This window comes from Dreissena polymorpha, chromosome 10, assembly GCF_020536995.1.
Source record: "Dreissena polymorpha isolate Duluth1 chromosome 10, UMN_Dpol_1.0, whole genome shotgun sequence".
Classification (NCBI taxonomy): domain Eukaryota; kingdom Metazoa; phylum Mollusca; class Bivalvia; order Myida; family Dreissenidae; genus Dreissena; species Dreissena polymorpha.
In genome coordinates, this window is record NC_068364.1 from 30,553,993 (window position 1) to 30,572,462 (window position 18,470).

The window sequence follows — 18,470 nt, forward strand, 5'->3', positions numbered from 1 at the left end:
CCCAGATTAGACTGTGCAGTCTGCACAGGCCAGGCAATCAGGTACGACACTTTCCGCCTAAACTGGGTTTTTGCAAAGAAGATACTTTTTTAAATGAAAAATATCATAAACGCGGAAAGTGTAGTCCCTGATTAGCCTTTTCAAACTGCACAGGCTAATCTGAAACGACACTTTACGCACATGCATTAAACCCCTTTTCACATAGCACAGCCCAATTATTTGTTTATGTGTTCACAATTTAAATAGCCTCATACCCAACAAGACATAGTGAGAAGCAGGTTTTTCTATAACTTGGATTTGCTTGGACTTTCCTAAAATGTATTGTTGTGCATGTGTCGCACGCTTTCTTTGACCAGACAATTTTTGTTACATCCCTAATCTCTTAGTGTCCAACTTTTTTTGAAAAATAAACATGCATTAATTTGATAACTTTCTACTACAATTTCAAACTCGCGTCAACTTATTACATTTTCAGAAAGAGAAAGAAAAACTTTGTAGTATTTAAAAAAAAAAATAATATGTATGCGATTTTATAATCCTCATCAATTAGTGATGTTACACGGAAGGCACACTAACAAATGTTGTTTAGAAAAGAATCGACCTTTTTCACTTTCAATACTCATGTTTGGTGCACACCTTCTTTTATTGTCATTTAAACCTCGACAACAAAACTGAGGTCATGTAATATTCTATCTTTGCCAAAGACATTTTGTTTTTCATAGCTCATAATATGAAAGATAATTTAACATTCAAATAATTATTGGCAATGGAACAAAAAAGAGAAGGAAATAAAAACAATAGATGTGTTTGTCAGAAACAAAATGCCCCCTATTGCGCCGTTTTGATTTATAATTTTTTTTATCATTTGGCAGGTACAGATAATTATCTCACGTTGAAGCTTATTACTTCCCTTGGATTTGTTTTTTGACCTTTGACCTTGAAGGATGACCTTGACCTGTCACCACTCAAAATGTGCAGCTCCATGAGATACACATGCATGGCAAAAATCAAGTTGCTATCTGAAGCGACATAGAAGTTGTGAGCTTTTTTCGAAACCAAAACGCATAAACGCAAAACCTTAGCACAAAGTGTGACGGAAAGACAGACAGACGGACGGTCCAATCACTATATGCCCTCCTTCGGGGGCTTAAAAACGTGCTCATATCTTGACGTTTATAAGGTCTTTCTAGGCCAGAGGCTGCTGTATGCAAGGTCCTGGAGTGAATCTCAGATAGATCTCAGACTTGAGAAGAAGTTTGAATTATAGCTCCAATGTCCAACTTTTTATTTAATACCCAAGGTATTTAATATTGGTGCGGCCTTGTGCTGTTTGGAAACTCGAGAGAACCCGGAGAAAACCACACCTTTCCTGTAAGGTGACAATCGAGCAAACTCATATGCGCTGGTACAGGGAATTAAACCCGTATTGCCAATGTGAGACTGCTCTAATTAAACCCGTATTGCCAATGTGAGACTGCACTAATCAGACTAATCATGAAATAGTCCTATCTTAAGTGTTACAACATGCTTGTATACCTGGTGAAACTGGTTTCAATGTGCAGTAATAGATTCCTCCTTTGTACTGAAACGCTACAAGGTTCTGATCTGCCTTCGTCATTGCACAGTTCACGTATCTCATCCAGTTAGAGTCGGCCTTGTTCTGGACATCCACAACGTGGCTTGGTTTGCCTTCCTTTAAGGTCTGAATTGCATAGAATCTTACCATCAAAAACAAATAACTAAACAAGATGTACACAAAAGAAAACATGAAACCTGATATACCTTGTTTTTAAAGCGAGATTATTCAATTTTTATATATGTTAAATTGTAATATATTGATAAAAAAATGTTACAATAACACAAAATAGGCAGGAACAATTATAGTTTGAAGACGAATTTGATAAAATGCAGCAAAGACAAATAGCGCCCCGAGCCGATTGTGACGAAGCTATTTCGTACATATTTTCCTACAATAACCGAAGCATTCGTCTTTTTATTAGGATCGGAGTTAGTGTTCGTGTGTCGTATGAATAGATATCGTTGCAGGATATAAAAATGATCCGTAAAAACTATATTAAGATTAACATCGTACATGCATGATTATATACATGCTGGTGAATTGCACTGTACAGCTATTTTCGATTTCAGAATTAAATATCTGGCTTACCCAGTATTTCTCATTTTTCGACACATGTTCTTCTTAACTTTTATTTAAATTTATATTGAAATATATGTATAATACTTTTTTTACACATTTTATATAAATTCGTAAATATTTGATAAAATCGTATAATGGCGCTTTAAGAGCGAAATTCAATTGTTAGACTAGAATAGCAACAAATGCGTTTCTTAACAAAACAGCAGCAGTCATCATGCAATATTTTCAACAGAACAAACAGACTTAATAATTTGTTCTTAATTTTGTTAAGCTTTATTCATGTAAAATAGTATAGTACATCACATCGTTGAATTGCACACTAATTTAAATAATGACTGAATTTCACAAGAAATCTATTCATGCGAGCATGATTTTATAAAACACAAAATAATTACATCAATTTGAAATGAGTCACAGATACAAATACCCAAGAAACATATTTGGACATGGACGAATCAATATTTAATTCTACAGCAGACACATAGAAAAAAATCCAAATTTAGCCAAAACTGTCGCAGTTGAAATTACTCATTTAACAAACATCTACACACTATGGACAATCAGTCGCAGCAAAATCTGCCATGCAGTTAGAGGCATTAAAACTAAAGTTTAGGAATACATATTCCATATAGGAAAAACCAGACAAAGGAACCTTACTTTGCCACACATTATTGCAGAACAAGACATGTGTCCACAAGGCACGGATGTCCCCAACTGTTACTTTGTCACTACATAAAAGCATAACTGTGTAACTGGTTTTGAGATATACGTCGCCTTTATTTATTAACATATTAGGTTACTGCATAACAGGTGTTCAATATTTAAGGTTTGTTGCTTGTTATATATGTCATCTGCTGAAGTTTGTAAATGTTTTTTCTTCCAATTTTTCTTGTCAACTGTAGATTTTTTTTCTTATACTTACAAAAGCAAAGCGTTGATTACATTGTACTTGTTTCTATGGCAGTCTGTTTCATGACACGTAGCACATTTAAGTTGGTGGATACTGGTGTATTGTTATGTGTTGCAGCTGAATGCATAATCTCAGAGTATATGTTAGTAAATCACAGATATGTGGTAATGTCCATACCAGACTCCTGTTCGAACTTGGCTTAGACATTATCTAGATACAACTTCTGACCAAGTTTGAGGAAGATCGGATGAAAACTACTTGAATGAGAGAGGGTGCCATGCTGAATGTTTGAAACGCATTAAGTGACCCCGTGACCTAGCTTCTGGCCCGGAATGATCCATGTTCGAACTTGACCTAGAAATTATCTAGATACAACTTCTGACCAAGTTTGGTGAAGATCGGATGAGAACTACTTGAATTAGAGAGCGGACACGAAAAGTGTGACGGGCGGACAGACAGACAGACAGACCGACCGATCGACCGACGGACATTGCAAAAACTATATGCCACCCGTTGGGGGGAATAAAAAATTCATTTCATAACAATTATCTTCAGGAAATAAAGATAACCTAACTGTGAAAACCTAAACTAGATCAACCAAGTAATTAAAGATGAGTAAAACAGACAAATTCCATAATTCTGCCAAAAAATGTTGCAGCCAAAGTTCCTTTCGTTGCAATCAGCTATTTATTAAGGTCATTCATCTTTGAAAGTTTGAAAAATATTCACCAAATAGTTACAGAGAAAACAGGGCTTATAAAACAGACAAAGACCATAATCCGGCTTGAACTCATGTAGTCCTGGAAGTCCCAATTCCTTTTTTACGATCATCTTCAGAATAAAGTCATTTAACAGTTTGCATGAGATCCATCCAATAAAGCTTTGGGATGAACAAACATGCTAAGGGACAGACGGACAAGTAGCATGTTTAATGCCGCCCTCACTGTGGTGGCATAACACACATTCAATCCCCATTATAGACTGCTAGAAAAATGATGCATTTGTTAAAAATGCAGCTCATTTTTTTCAAAGTTTTAGACTTTATGAAATAACCCTCGCAAAATCCATTTCAAACTTAAAAAGGTATCAATGCATCAAGCTAAGCATCACGGTTCATCTCACCTTCACCTGCCAGCAATATCCTGATTTGTGGTTGTCAGCCATGATATCGCCCCAATACGGTCCGAACATGACCCTGGATTCCAGTCCCTCCTTGGAAAATACTCCAAGACCAGCTCCTGCTATTTTTGACGTTTTGATTTCAAGGCAATCTGACAATGTATGGTCGGCTTTAAGAGAGTCCCCTTCTGGCACCTGCAGTTTATATTAAGGTTTATGAGAATGTACTGGAAACACTCTTTTGTAATATAATAATAAGGGCATATTTAAGGCATTTCTAACATAAATTGACATACATTAAAACAATGACAAGTTCTTACGTTCATTACCAGTAATACAAATCTCAAGTAACAGTCTTAAAAGCCTAAACTAATATGTTTGTTTTTACTTTATTTTCTCCACCACATGTAGTTTATGTATTTAAGATGAACACAGCTTCACCTCTTTGTCCTGTATGTAGTTATAGGGTCCATGGAAAGGGCAGTCCCCTTCAAACTCCTTGTTGCAATCTCCACAGTCTAACAGAGCAAAATGAACGCAAGGCAATAATTAAACTAAGTAAAAGACTTATGTCAGGCACTTGACCATTAGATGTAAAGAACCCACTAATATGCATTATGCATTATGAATAGTATTAAACTGCTAATTAAGAAACATATCTGAAAGAAAGCCTTTGGGTCACAACACCCTATATTTTTACTATTCCCTGAGTAATCAGTTCAAATAATACGGCTCATATTGTTCCATCAAATGTTCTTTTACTTTCTAAGCTATGTGAAACACATAATCTGTCAGATCTAAGCAAATATACCCTCATCTGAAAGAAGGAGCATAACAAGGGAGCCATGATGACCTTAAAGCACTCACCTGACTTCAAGGTACAAGAATTTATTGTTAAAATAGGTCAATCCTTCGACCAAGTGACTTACTTGTCTTCTTCATGTGACTGATTTTAATTTATGCCCCGATAAGGGAAAGAAAAACATTAACAACAAGATTAATCGAATAAAGCCACAAATGAGGCATTTGAAGTGTTATTACTATTTTTCTCAGATTTTACCTAGGGACCTCATTTTGGACCCGATCTGACCGAAATTTTAACTAGCTACTGTCAATATGAACATTTTTACCAAGGTTCTTCAAGATTGACTACTTATGCCGCTTGTCACATGGTAGTTAGTTTTATTTGAAAATGATCCAGTGAACTAGTTCTAAATGCACTTCATCCATTGTTGCACTTGACCTAGATATTGTTATATAAACATTCTGACCAAGTTTTATCAAGATTGAATATTAAACAAGGCTTTAAATGGTAACAAGGTTTTCAAATTTTGACCTGTTGACCGAGTTATCACTCAACTTAACCCAATATGACTTCAAATTTTGCCAAATATAGCAAAAGTTTCGCATTTTGACCAAGTTTCAGCAAAACTGATTCATACATATGCCTTCTAGAGTAGTATGAAAGATTTTCTATGATTTGAACAATGCGCGTTATTTTTAACCTGATTGACCCTTGTTCTAAATTGCTTTCAATAGATTCAATATAAATATACTGACATAGTTTTATCAATATTGACTTAACTGTTTCTTTTTGAGTAGTTACAAGCTAAATGTTGACCATGTACAACACATGACACCGAACTTAAAACTAACCACAATAGTTAAACTTGTAAAGGTCGCCGTAAGATAGTGGAAATGGTGTCCGCCAGGCAACCAGGAGTTTATGGGTTTCGATCCCCACCGTGAAAGCGTTCTTTAGATTTCTCTCAAAGACACAAGGCACTGGTTCTAGTCCCAGGAAACGGACTCGACAGCGTTTCAAATAAGCCTGAGGCTTTCGATGAAATCACGCCAAAAATAAATAGGTTTAAACTATCTGAAGTAAGTTCTCAGGAAGCTCAACACGATTATTATGTTTGTTGGTCTTAAGTAAGACTTTCTAGTGCAAGGTAATGGATATTTAGTTCCAGGGCTTACAGAGCAAATGGTCATTATCTCGAGGTGCCAGGTTCATACAGCTGGTCAGGTTCCTCTGATTGTACTCAGACGTGTCTTTTTCTGGGGTCTTGGCTTTCTTCATTCTCTGCAATAGATAAGCTCTTTATCAGCAAAAATTTTTGAGTTATGGGTGAAAAAAGGAGATTTTACTCAATGTTCTGTCAAAAATATTCAAACCAAAATATGGATGTGCACAAATTCATATGCTAGGACTGTCCTTAGCGAATCAATAATAATGGCTCCCCCAAATATTGCCCTCATAACGTGTAAGCATAAAAAACAGTCAAAGGGCATTTATTCTGCAAAAACCGGTCACCGGAATTTTATTTTTATTCTTTACCATCTGCGAACCTATGTGCCACCATCACTCCCCTCATAAAGTGCGAGCATAAAAAACAAACAGACAAAGGGTCTTTATTCTGCAAATACTGGTCACAAACTCAAACAAACTCTGCCAAGCAGCTAAAGACTTAAAATTGTGCTCTGTCAAAAGGGGATTTTAAGCATTTGCGTTAAGCGTTGTCCCAGATAAATCAGGGACGACACTTTCTGCCTAAACTTGTTTTTTTCTCAGAAGAGTCGTTCTTCAAATGTTAAAAATCATACAAGCGGAAAGTTTCATCCATGATTAGCCTGTGTGGACTGCACAGGCACAGGCTAAACTGGGACGACACTTTATGCACATGTATTAAACCCCATTTTCGCAGATCGATACTGATTTTCTTAAGTGAAAGAAAGATTAAGGTCCATAATTCTATGAAGATGATAAACTCACTTTTCCTGTCCTTTAACTGTGAATGATTGAGCAAGATCCACCCAGTAGTAAAAGATAAGTTAGAAACACAAGCTTCAGAACTGATGAACACACGTACGTATGGACCAGCGCAATGATTTGTACCTAACTATCTGTTATTGCGATAAGATGAAAACAAAATTCTCCTTAACTTATATATACCTTTACCTTCTTCACTTGGTCACCCATTTCGTTCGATTTCATCTTAGCTGGTTTCAGAGCAAGGGGGACAGTAGTTGTCACAGCATTCTCTGCATTTTCTGCAAACATTTAATTTAATTAAACCAACGTTATTACTACGTAAGTTTTCTGACACCATCTTTTTTAGCCAAAATATTTTGTGTAACTCTTTTTTCGAATTACGGATAAGTATCAAGAGCACTGTTTTTTTTCCACCATTTTTTTCCACCATTTTGGGGATGAGGCCAGGTCCTTTTGGATTGGTAAATATGGCGTCCTTTTTGGGATTTTTTTTTCAATTGGAAATGGGTCCCCCTACCGGGCCCAAATTTGATAGAGAAAAAAAAACACACACTGAAGTGCGTTGATAATCCATACTTGACACACTTATACAACATTTTGTGAAAATAAATTTTAGTAGTAGGACATTTTTAATTTTAATGTAAATGTTCTTGGGTCTTTACAACCCTGAAAGCAAATGTCCAACGAATATTCAAGTCAGAAGTCTTATACCCAGTGATTTCTTTCCTTCTTTATCGAAAAACTTCAAATTTCCCAATTGCTCTAAAAAAATGCATAATTAAATTTTTTTGTTAAATGCAACATGAGTTAATTTCACTATGGATCTATATGGCTTGAACCTTAGTTGATATGATATTGAGAGCTTCAGAACACTTAGTTATCAATGGTAAAGTATCAAGGAGCAAAAAAAAATCAAATACACCAAATTCCCAATATGAAGACATCACGACGCAAATTTTCCAAATTTCAGGATTTTGTCGTGCACATTTTTCCCAATTAGGCTGGTACAATCACTTTTCCCAATAGGTACAAAATTGCTGCTTATATCAGACATTCTAAAAAATGAATATTCGTTAAAAAGAAAATACCTAATTTTTTGGATGATCGAAATATGATGTCAATCAAAATAAATAAATCTTCACTACCTTTTGTTGAAGGACTCCTTGGCTGGACTACGCCACTGGACGAATCCTGACCTCGAAATCTCTTTGGAGCCACAAGAGTTGTATGACAGCTCTCGCTTTTCCTTTTGTCTCTTTCAAAGAATATCTCTACAAAGTCATCATCTGAAGATTCAAAATTCAACATTTAAATGATAATATGTTACTGCTGCAGTCGTCTCTGTCAAATATTGAATGCATCAACACAGAAGGGCATAAGAAATGAAGAAACGATGGATGTGAGTGAACTGTAATCTTTGATTAGATTGTCCAGTCTGCACATAAAAGTGTTGATAGTGAAACAACTGTACCTAATATAGAAATGTTCAGCAAGCACAACAGTTTCACACTCAACACCAGGGCTTTTTTCAATCTTATAAAACAGTCATATTTTCTTTGTGAAAAAAAATGCAGCAAACTGTTCAAAATTGTGAAAAAATAGCTATAAACTGTTCAAAATTGTGAAAAATGAATTGCAAAATTCTTTTAATTGTGAAAATTTGAGCCGCAAACTTCTTTAAATTGAGAGTCAAACTTCTCAAACAGTCATTGCCTAAGAAGGAAAAAGAACCCTGCAACCCTCAATATGCTAATCCGGTACAACACTTCACTTTCATAATATTTACGGTTCCAATGAAATCAATCCTAGCTATTTAATACCAATTCTAAAAAAGCAGACATTAATTTAGCATATACTTGATACTTCAAGAGACACAATACAGGTGGGCCTGATGCAATTTAGCAGATTATAAAACTATGTGGATATTATATGCCCACAAATATAACAACCATATTTCATGATGATCCCATCAATCGGAGTAAGAGAGTAGAAAAGGTAAAAAAAGTTTTATTCATGGCCCATTAATAAGAAGTGCTTTATGCAATCTTGCTGGGTACCAAACATAGATATTATAACATAATTATAAATTTTGATACTGATCCCCTTTCAACTTTTTGAGTTATTTGGCAAACCTAATACTCCTGGACGCCTCTAATTCACCTCAGTCCTGCCTCTCATGGTTGTGTCCACAAAATAACTAGTTTACAAGGTTTTAGTTACCTTTACTACAGCCATATTTGGAAAAATACACCCCCTCCTAGTGGTCATGTTGTTTTATGGACCGGAACTATTTTTGAACTCATACCAATTTTCATGAAGATTGGACTACAAATGTTACTTCTAGAGTGCTAACATGGTTTTACTATAGCAATATAAGGGAAGATGCTCCGCCCCATAGCAGCAGGCGAATGTTGACGACGCACGACAAACAAAAGTCGATCACAAAAGCTCACAATGACCACCTTTTATATAAAACAAAAAATACCTGAGTCATCTTTTTCGGAGTTTGAATGTCTTTCAACAATAAGGTTTGAAAAATGGTCCATTTGTATTGTCTCTCCACCAACAGTTGGTCTAGCAGAGAATTGGTCAACATTTGGATATTCAATCTCTTCCTTACTTAGAAATACAGATTGTAGGCAGGCCAGTTGTTCCTGATTCTCAATTGTGTTAGAATGATCACATAAAGTATTTGGATCAATTGCTGTTGTATTTCCATTGTCCATGCCTGTATTTATATACTGCTTAGCTATACCACCTACATAATTGAGGTCATTTGTTGTTATATAACTCTGGCCTGTAGTTGGTTTTAGAAACTGTTTTTTTGTCCCACATACAGAATGGAGCTCATCTTGTGCTGTATATGCATTGGAATTGGCAATCGTGTTTTTGTTCACACATACAGAATTGAGCCAAGCTTGTCTGGTGACATCTTGATGCATAATTTCACATTCCGTCTGTTCTGATTTCACACATTCGGAGGTGACGCCATCTTGTTTGATGTAATTTTGATCCATCTGTAAACATCCTGTTTGTTCATGTAATACATTGAAGCCATATTGTTTGTTGAAATCTGGTTGTCTCCCTTCCCATAGAACCTGTTCTGATTTGGCACACACAGAATACAAATCAGCAGCCATATTATACCATTCATCAGTCTCGATTTTGGCGCAAACACAGTTAAAGTCACCTTGTTTTCGGTCTGAATTTAAGGTAACAACACTTACCCTAGCAGACATAGTGTTCACGCTAGTTTGAGTTGTGGAATCAAATTCATTTATAATCGTAATCTCTCTTTCCATGTCACTTTCTCTTGTATTGCTTTCTATCTTTCGTTTTTGTTATTGTTAACTTCTTGGAGGCCGCCAGAAGAGGACTTCTCTATGAACGCGTCATTCTGGAAATATTTTACAGATAAAACATGTTCATGAATAGGCAGTTTCATGAGATAGATATGGTCACAACACTTATAAATGTGAATAAGAAGCCAATTGATTTCAAGTAAAAATCTTTTTTTTAACTTGGTCTAAAATACTTATCTTGATATATTTGTTTTTTATTTTATGTATAAACAATAATATTGTTTACTGAATAATTGATCATCTGCTATTTTAAAAGTTCATACTAAACTAGACCTTGTCACAATATTATAGAGACTAATACCTCTCCATGGTGAAACAAGCAGCAAGTTATAACAATAACAAATTGGACTCTTAGGCAGGGTTATAAGAATTGTTAAAGGAGAGCAACTTATATTTAACTCATTCCATACTACAGCCTTATCGCAAGGCAACCCCTATCAGTAATAGCTTTATCTACCCCTAGATAATCAGTAACATACATCAGCTCTAAATGCCTGACAGATTATTATCTGTTTATTGTTAGAAGTGTTATTTAGGATATGATGTTTTAAGGAAGTGTATTGTTATTTTGTTTACTGGATACATGACACATGTTTGGCATTGTATTATCTAACAAAAATTTGAAAGTTAATATGGTTACATATGAAAATTCCCAAATCTCGCATAACTTATCAAATCAAAACAAAAATAATGAATTATTTTCAAATTATGTATCCAATACCATTATTATTTATGTATACAGTTTTTACCAATCAGGAACTGTTATAACAAATGAAAACAATCATATAATATCATTTTAAAATAAAACAAAATTAATTATTTAAAGACATAAAAAATAAGATATTATTTATACTAAAAACAAACATCAATAGATAGTAAGCGGGGATATATTTCAATTGCAGGCAATTTATGCAAAAAAACAAAAGAGTCAAAATCAAATCTGAGAACATCTTAATATGCTGAAATAACAACTTGATAAAACATGTAATATAATACAAATAACAATCCATGAAATAAACAAACAAAAGGGCATGAAAGGCCTAAAGTCGCTCACCTGAGATAAAAAGAAATGACCTTTTCCTTGCAGCCCAAGATATCAATAGAACAAAGGTTCTAACAAAGTGTCAAGAAGAATGAACAACAAATGCCCCCCCCCCCCCTCCTGGTGGCAATGTTTTTCAACAGACTGGAACCATTTTTGAACTCGTCCAAGATATTATTGGGACAAATCTTCTGACAAAAATTCATGAAGATCCAACAATAAATGTGGCCTTTACAGTGTTAACAAGGCAAATATTCATGACGCACAACGGAAGACAGACAATGACAACAGGTGATCAAAAAAGTTCACCATGAGCAAACAGTATTATGCTCATAAAGATTGTCACCATGTGTGAAGATCTGCAACTGTCATTCAGATTGAACTAAAATGTGAATAAAGTATCCACAATATAAACAACTGTGGTAGTGCGGTCTCGTTCGCTTACGCAAGTGAACCGGTCACGGGACGGTTACGAGTTATGTAACTTTGTGAGCATTTATGTAATACGGAAATAGTATCGAGTCTATTTAAAGAACGCTTACAGGGCTTTCCTTAGACCCGAGCTCCCTGGTTTTGACGCTTGAAAATTACAGAAGACCCTAGTTTGACTCGTGAGAAAATTACGTCATGCGTCACATTTGACGTTGGGGGAATAAACCGACTTGCGTCAACGAGATCAAAAGATGTCAAGACTAGACGATAATTGGCTTGGGGGAGTATCTCTTTTGGTAGACGCTAACCGTTATCGCCCGTTTCCAATCATTGAAGCACAAGTCCGCCCAGTAGGCGGAGTTCGGCCCATTGAGAAATCTAGTATGAAAAATTAAAACGCTGCTGGTTCGATGACGCGTGTATCAACGTTCAATTATTTATCTGGGGCGTTTGTTATCAGCTGTTTGCAGAAAAGACATGTATTAAACCCACCAAAACAGAATGGACTCACCCGCGTCAGTTTTACTAGTATCCAATATATATTATTTATCATCCATATCCACAATAGACTGTAAAGCATATTTTAAGAAATACTTCCACAATATGTCAGAATGCATTTCCAAAGCTGAATACGCCCAACCCTGTTTTACTTCATGTTTGCTCCGTTTAAAGACGCGCGAAAGTTATGCTGGTATATGTACTGTTTACAACGTCATATTACACGATTGGCATCAGAGTTGCTAAAAATAACCATTGAACCGGTATAACTGACCTTGTGGCAAATTGACAAATAAGGATACTGGGCATGTGCTAATTGATTAGAACAAAGGCGTCATAATTGACCATTTAGAGACGTCTTAAAAAAACGGCGTGTTTGTCGCGCGTCTTCTGTGCAGATGGAAAATTTAATAATTAAATCCGGATTTGAGCCGGCCAGTGTCGATTTTGAGACATGTTTTTTTACATTTAAACATGAAGGATGACCTTGACATTGACCTTTCACAACTCAAAATGTGCAGCTCCATGAGTACACATGCATGCCAAATATCAAGTTGCTATGTGAAGGGACATAAAAGTTATGAGCATTTTTTTAAACCTAAATGCGAAACCTTAATGCAAAGTGTGACGGAAAGACAGACGGACAGACGGACGGACGGACTGTCCGATCACTATATGCCCTCCTTCGGAAGCATACAAATAAGAAAAATTTACCAAAGTTATTTCAATCAAAAAGGTCTTTCTTATTTAGAAAATGCCAAAAAATTCCCACCTTTTTCAAGAGTTGTTACCTTTTTAAGTAACATCAAGAAGTGACTGTATCAGCCAAAACAGCTTATTGTATACAGTTCTGAGAGCACTGGCAGAACCGTCTATTTCCCCTCAGAACAGTCCATTTACAGACATTTTGACTGATTAAAAATATAATCTCTACTCATAAACTAAAAACATAATAAAAACACTCAAATCAGCACTATTATTGAAATTGAACATAACAAACAACTTCTACTTAAATATGCAAGCTACACATGCATTCAACTATCAAAAACACACCAATAATCATGATCAATATCTTAGCTCTGGGGAACTCTGTAGGGGTTTTCTCAAAGATGGCTTATCAGTAATAGTTCCCATCATAGATTAATTTGCTACAAACTGAGAACAAACGTGACAAAACAATAAGTACAGATTTACACAAGAAATTACCACTTAGCCAAAAATATCATTATACTACAAAAATATGCATTTTGATGTTTTAAGTGTTTTGAAACCAAGGGGTCAAACGAATTCCAGAGGTGAACTAAAAATAGATTAGGGAACCTGAGTCAGCAGGTTAAACAAGGGAGTTAATTATTAGAAAGTATGTACAGTGTTAACAAGGTTTTACCATAGCCATATAAGGAAAAATGCCCCGCCCCCTGGTGCCCATGTTTTTCAACCAACCGGAACCATTTTCGAACTGGTCCAAGATATCATTGAGACCAATCTTCTGACCAAGTTTCATGATAATTGGACAATAAATGTGGTCTCTAGAGTGTTAACAAGGTTTTACTATAGCCATATAAGGAACAAGGGACAAAATTGTCACAAAACAGGGTTTTCAATTTGAAAAAAGTCTGATAAAGGGACACAACTCAAACTGAACTGATTGTTTATAATTAACCCCCTTTGTTTCAAAATAAATCTATTTAAGTCGTGGCTACCTTGACCTTGGAGATGCTGACGTTATTCTTTCGTGCGACACACCGTCCAATGAAGGTGAACAAATGTGCCAAATGATTTTAAAATCTCACAATGAATGACATAGTCATGGCCCGGACAAGCTCATTTATGGCAATTTTGACCTTTGAACTCAAAATGTGACATTGATCTTGGAGATATCGACGTTATTCTTTCGCGCGACACACCGTCTAATGATGGTGAACAAATGTGGCAAATGATTTTAAAATCTCACAATGAACGACAAAGTTATGGCCCGGACAAGCTTGTTCCGCCCGCCCGCCATCATTCGCCAATCTAATAACCAGTTTTTGCCTTCGGAAAACCTGGTTTAAAATTCCCCGCCCTGGCGGACATGTTTTTCAACCAACCGGAACCATTTTCGAACCCATCCAAGATAATATTGGGTCAGATCTTCTGACCAAGTTCGATGAAGATCGGACAATAAATGTGGCCTCTAGAATGTTAATGTTAACAAGGTTTTACTATAGCCATATATAGGCATTTAAGGAAAAATGCCCCACCCATTGGCAGCCATTTTTTTCAAGCAAACACGGCAAATGTTGACGCCGCACAACGGACTACGGACGACTGCAAAAAGGCGATCACAAAAGCTCACCATGAGCATAAGTTACTATCACTTAAAATGTATTTTTATTTTCATCTTTTTTTAATATGTTTTGAAATGGTTAAGCAAAGTCAATTTCCAAACTAATAAAGTATTTTTTACAAGAGTTTTCTAAGGTTGGAAAACTTAATGCAAATAAATAGCTCTTTTTAAAATACCAATTTGAACAGACGTATTTTGAAGCCATTATGCATTCAGAGCTACATCTGAGTTGTCGTCTATTTATGACGCTAGGAATTCACACTGTAGATTATTGAACGCATATATACAACGCTATAAACTCCTCTGTAGATTATTTGTAGGCATATATACAACACGATGGCTGTATGGGTTAAAGAAAGTCTCTAGTAATCAACACCCGGTAATGCGTACTGTGTAGCCTATCCCTGAATGATTCAAATAAAAGAATACTATCATCTAAAAACATTTCTATATTCATTTTTACATGGTTTGGGAAACTATATTTTGACATTGTGAGATATGTTCCTTGTTGATACTTTATTATGTTTATCACTGGGCAATAGCGATGATAATTTATGATATTTTAAATGTGTTTTAGTCCCAATAACAAAACTTAAGAGTAGATTATTTTCTTGGTATGGGTTATTTTGTTCTTGCTAAATTAAGTAAACTTGTTTGAATTAGAAAAAGCGGTCATCAACAACGCTTTAATGGGTATCGGGTCGTTTCTCCCTAAAACCTGTTCACCATAGGTCAAACCGAGTCGTTTCGCGCTAGGTTGTTTTGCCCTTACAAACACACCAATTAGTAATCGATAACAATACATTTTCCGTGTAACCATAGCATAATTATTGAAAGATTTGAAAATAACATTTTTTATCATATAAAATGGTTATTATGAAAATAGCACATGTTTTGAAATTTGATGCAAAAGTTCACATTCAAAAGAATCATGACATTGTTCTTGTCTTTATTCACTTTTTACAATACTTAAATGTTGGTTTACTGGCAATAACATTTCATAATTTGGAAACATTGTCGTACTGTGTTTGTACTACCTTATGATATAATAAAACATATGACAATTATCGAAAGTGATACGTCTAAATTGCATTATTGTTAAAAATAGTTGCAATAATCTAACTCCCATGCTATTGACCATCCGGGTCGCTGGGAGTTGCAACTGATAACCCGATTTTCCATAGAAACGTGGAATCCGGGCGGCACTTTCATCGGAAATATCAGGCACATAAACTATTTTTTGACATAAATAAACACAAATAGAATGTAAATATATCCATTATGTGCAAATTAAAACAACTTTCATGATATGGTATGCTCGCATAATATTTATATTAAAGCGGGTATATACGATTTTGTCAAATATTTATGAATTTATATAAACTGTGTAAAAAACTTATTATATATATATTTCAATATAAATTAAAATAAAAGGTAAGAAGAACATGTGTCGAAAAATGCGAAATAAGCCAGATATTTAATTCTGATATTGAAAACGGCTGTACAGCCGAATTCGCCAGCATGTATACCATACATGTACGATGTGCATCTAAACTTACGAGGGGTGTTCCAGAACTTCGTGGATTTTCGCTATAACTTTCATTTGGTAACATAAATGGACAAACAAATAGCATGTTAAAGAATATTTCGTCCTTTCCAAATCTACTCTCCAAATATCATGGAAATACATAAAACAATAAATATATATCAGAGATTTAAAAATGTGCACAATGCGCACACCGACGCACGTGTAACGTTTCTGTTCAACGTCAATGACGTTATGAAGTTAACAACTGTCAAATCTTTTCCACATAATCACCTCCAACGCTAATGCACTTTATGTGTCGGGAAATCCACTTGTCAAAAGTGTCTGTATACCAGTCAGCGTCAAAAGACGACACGATTCGCTTTGCTGCAACTGTAAATTCCTGTTTACTTGCAAAGCGAATACCGCGCAACTGTGATTTAACTTCCGAGAAGACGCGGAAGTCCATAGGGGCCAAATCCGGGCTGTAAGGAGGACTTAGGCGCTGTAACGTGAAATTTGCCTTAAATTCTGTTTATCAACGACATTAAATCCAAATTTAAATTCGCGTAACGCTCATACTTATAATAAAATACACGCGTGCGCCGCATGTCGTTACTGAGGTCTCTATGGCAACGCGTTTCAAACGCGCTTTATGAAATTCATGCATTTTTAGCTTATATCTAAAGTCCGTGATAATTGGTTTGTATAATATGTAAATTTCATTGACTTTTACCAGCAAACTAATAAGTTATAGCGAAAATCCACGATTTTCTGGAACACCCCTCGTAGTTTAACGGTTTATAATACAAAGACGAATGCTTCGGTTATTGTAGGAAAATATGTACGTTACTATCGGCTCGGGGCGCTAATTTGTCTTTGCTGCATTTTATGAAATTCGGCTTTAATGTATAATTTTTCTTGCCTATTTTGTGTTATTTTAACATATTTTATCAATATATTACAATTAAACACTTTAAAAAAATCGTATATACCCGCTTTAACCCAAAGTTTCAAACAGTTTCTTCAGTTCATTCAAATGTATATGTTTGTGCAATGGAAAAAGCCGAGTATTCCGAGTAATTCGGAATTCGAAAATACGCTATAGACTATCTCTGGAATCCTTGGCGAGATACATTGATCTCGTGTCTTATCTACCAATCCTAATATACCGACTATCTCTGGACATCCATAAGATGGATTCAATTGTCAATTCAAAACTTCAGCTGTCGGTTTGATAACGGTTTTTGTATAAAGATTTTGTTTTTAGTATTTCTCCACAAACCTTTCGCAAACTGATATCGGTAACAACAGGTATTGTGTTTGTTACGATGTATTAGGTTGATTGAACTCGATTTTATAGACAAACGTGAGACATATATTTTTACATTAAACAATCGGTTATCAAGAAGAACTCTGAGCAGTACGTATGTACTTATAAAAGCCCAGAGCATTAAAGAACATTTTCACATACATAATTCTGTTCATAATAATTAACGATGTGTTTGTCGCTAGTCTTATTTATAAGAGGCGCAAAGAATTTAGAGATTCTATTTATATGGGCTAAATTCTTAGGAATGTCTTATTGGCGAAGGACCAATTACGTGGTGGAAACCAGAAAGTTTAAATTTTCATCAATTTGCGTAAAATTGCAAAATAACATTCCCAACTCATAATGTTTTAGTTCAGAAGTCCATTTTTACCTCAAATATCGTCGAATTAAGTTAGAAAGGCATAAATTTTTCAGTTAAACTTTTGCTTAAATCGCAATACAATCACTGTCCTCTCGTCCCGAAACAGATTTAAATATGAGACAATCAGAAGAAGGCATTACGGTGTAACGTGTACGTGAAATTTTATTTAACATGAGCGTTTAACAGCGACTTTTACCTAAGTAGATCTAGTATGCTCATATTTGTCGATTCAATAAGCACATGTTCAAATCAGATACGGTGCAGTTTCAATTCACTCTGCTTAGTTTCAGCAACTTCTTATGCATATCTTTTTCACACCCCTGTCTGTGTTGTTATATGTACTTACATTCAATATTACATAGGACGGTATACTGTACGATCTGTATCACTATTATTTATGTACCGTATATAAATACAAATAAAAATGTTATTTATTTCAGAACTTGAAAATTTGTAATTGTCACTTTAGAAAAACAAAACAATGCTCAATTAATCCAGAAAAGTATAATTAACATCGCTTTACTATATAACGCTCTGCGCCACAACAGACGAAGGCAAACTGTGTTTTCCGCTGTTTATTCTTCACATTTAAACCACAGTGGTTTACATCGAGGCTGCGCTAACG

The 18,470-nt window shown here is 35.2% G+C and overlaps 1 protein-coding gene across 5 annotated transcripts in view; it reads right to left on the reverse strand.

Annotated features, from left to right (window-relative positions):
* Positions 1-18,470, reverse strand: part of LOC127848054 (zinc finger protein 117-like) — a 29,426-nt gene that overhangs the window by 6,803 nt on the left and 4,153 nt on the right. For 3 of the 5 annotated variants that reach the window (XM_052380342.1, XM_052380341.1, XM_052380339.1), the window contains exons 2-8: positions 9,449-10,360; positions 8,109-8,249; positions 7,144-7,241; positions 6,168-6,273; positions 4,629-4,705; positions 4,191-4,382; positions 1,537-1,702 (exon numbers count right to left, since the gene is read on the reverse strand). In XM_052380342.1, coding sequence (XP_052236302.1) covers positions 1,537-1,702; positions 4,191-4,382; positions 4,629-4,705; positions 6,168-6,273; positions 7,144-7,241; positions 8,109-8,249; positions 9,449-10,265 — 1,597 coding nt within the window. In that variant the 5' untranslated portion in view covers positions 10,266-10,360. The remainder of the gene's footprint in view (positions 1-1,536; positions 1,703-4,190; positions 4,383-4,628; positions 4,706-6,167; positions 6,274-7,143; positions 7,242-8,108; positions 8,250-9,448; positions 10,361-18,470) is intronic. The other 2 variants (XM_052380340.1, XM_052380343.1) reach the window with 2 other exon arrangements.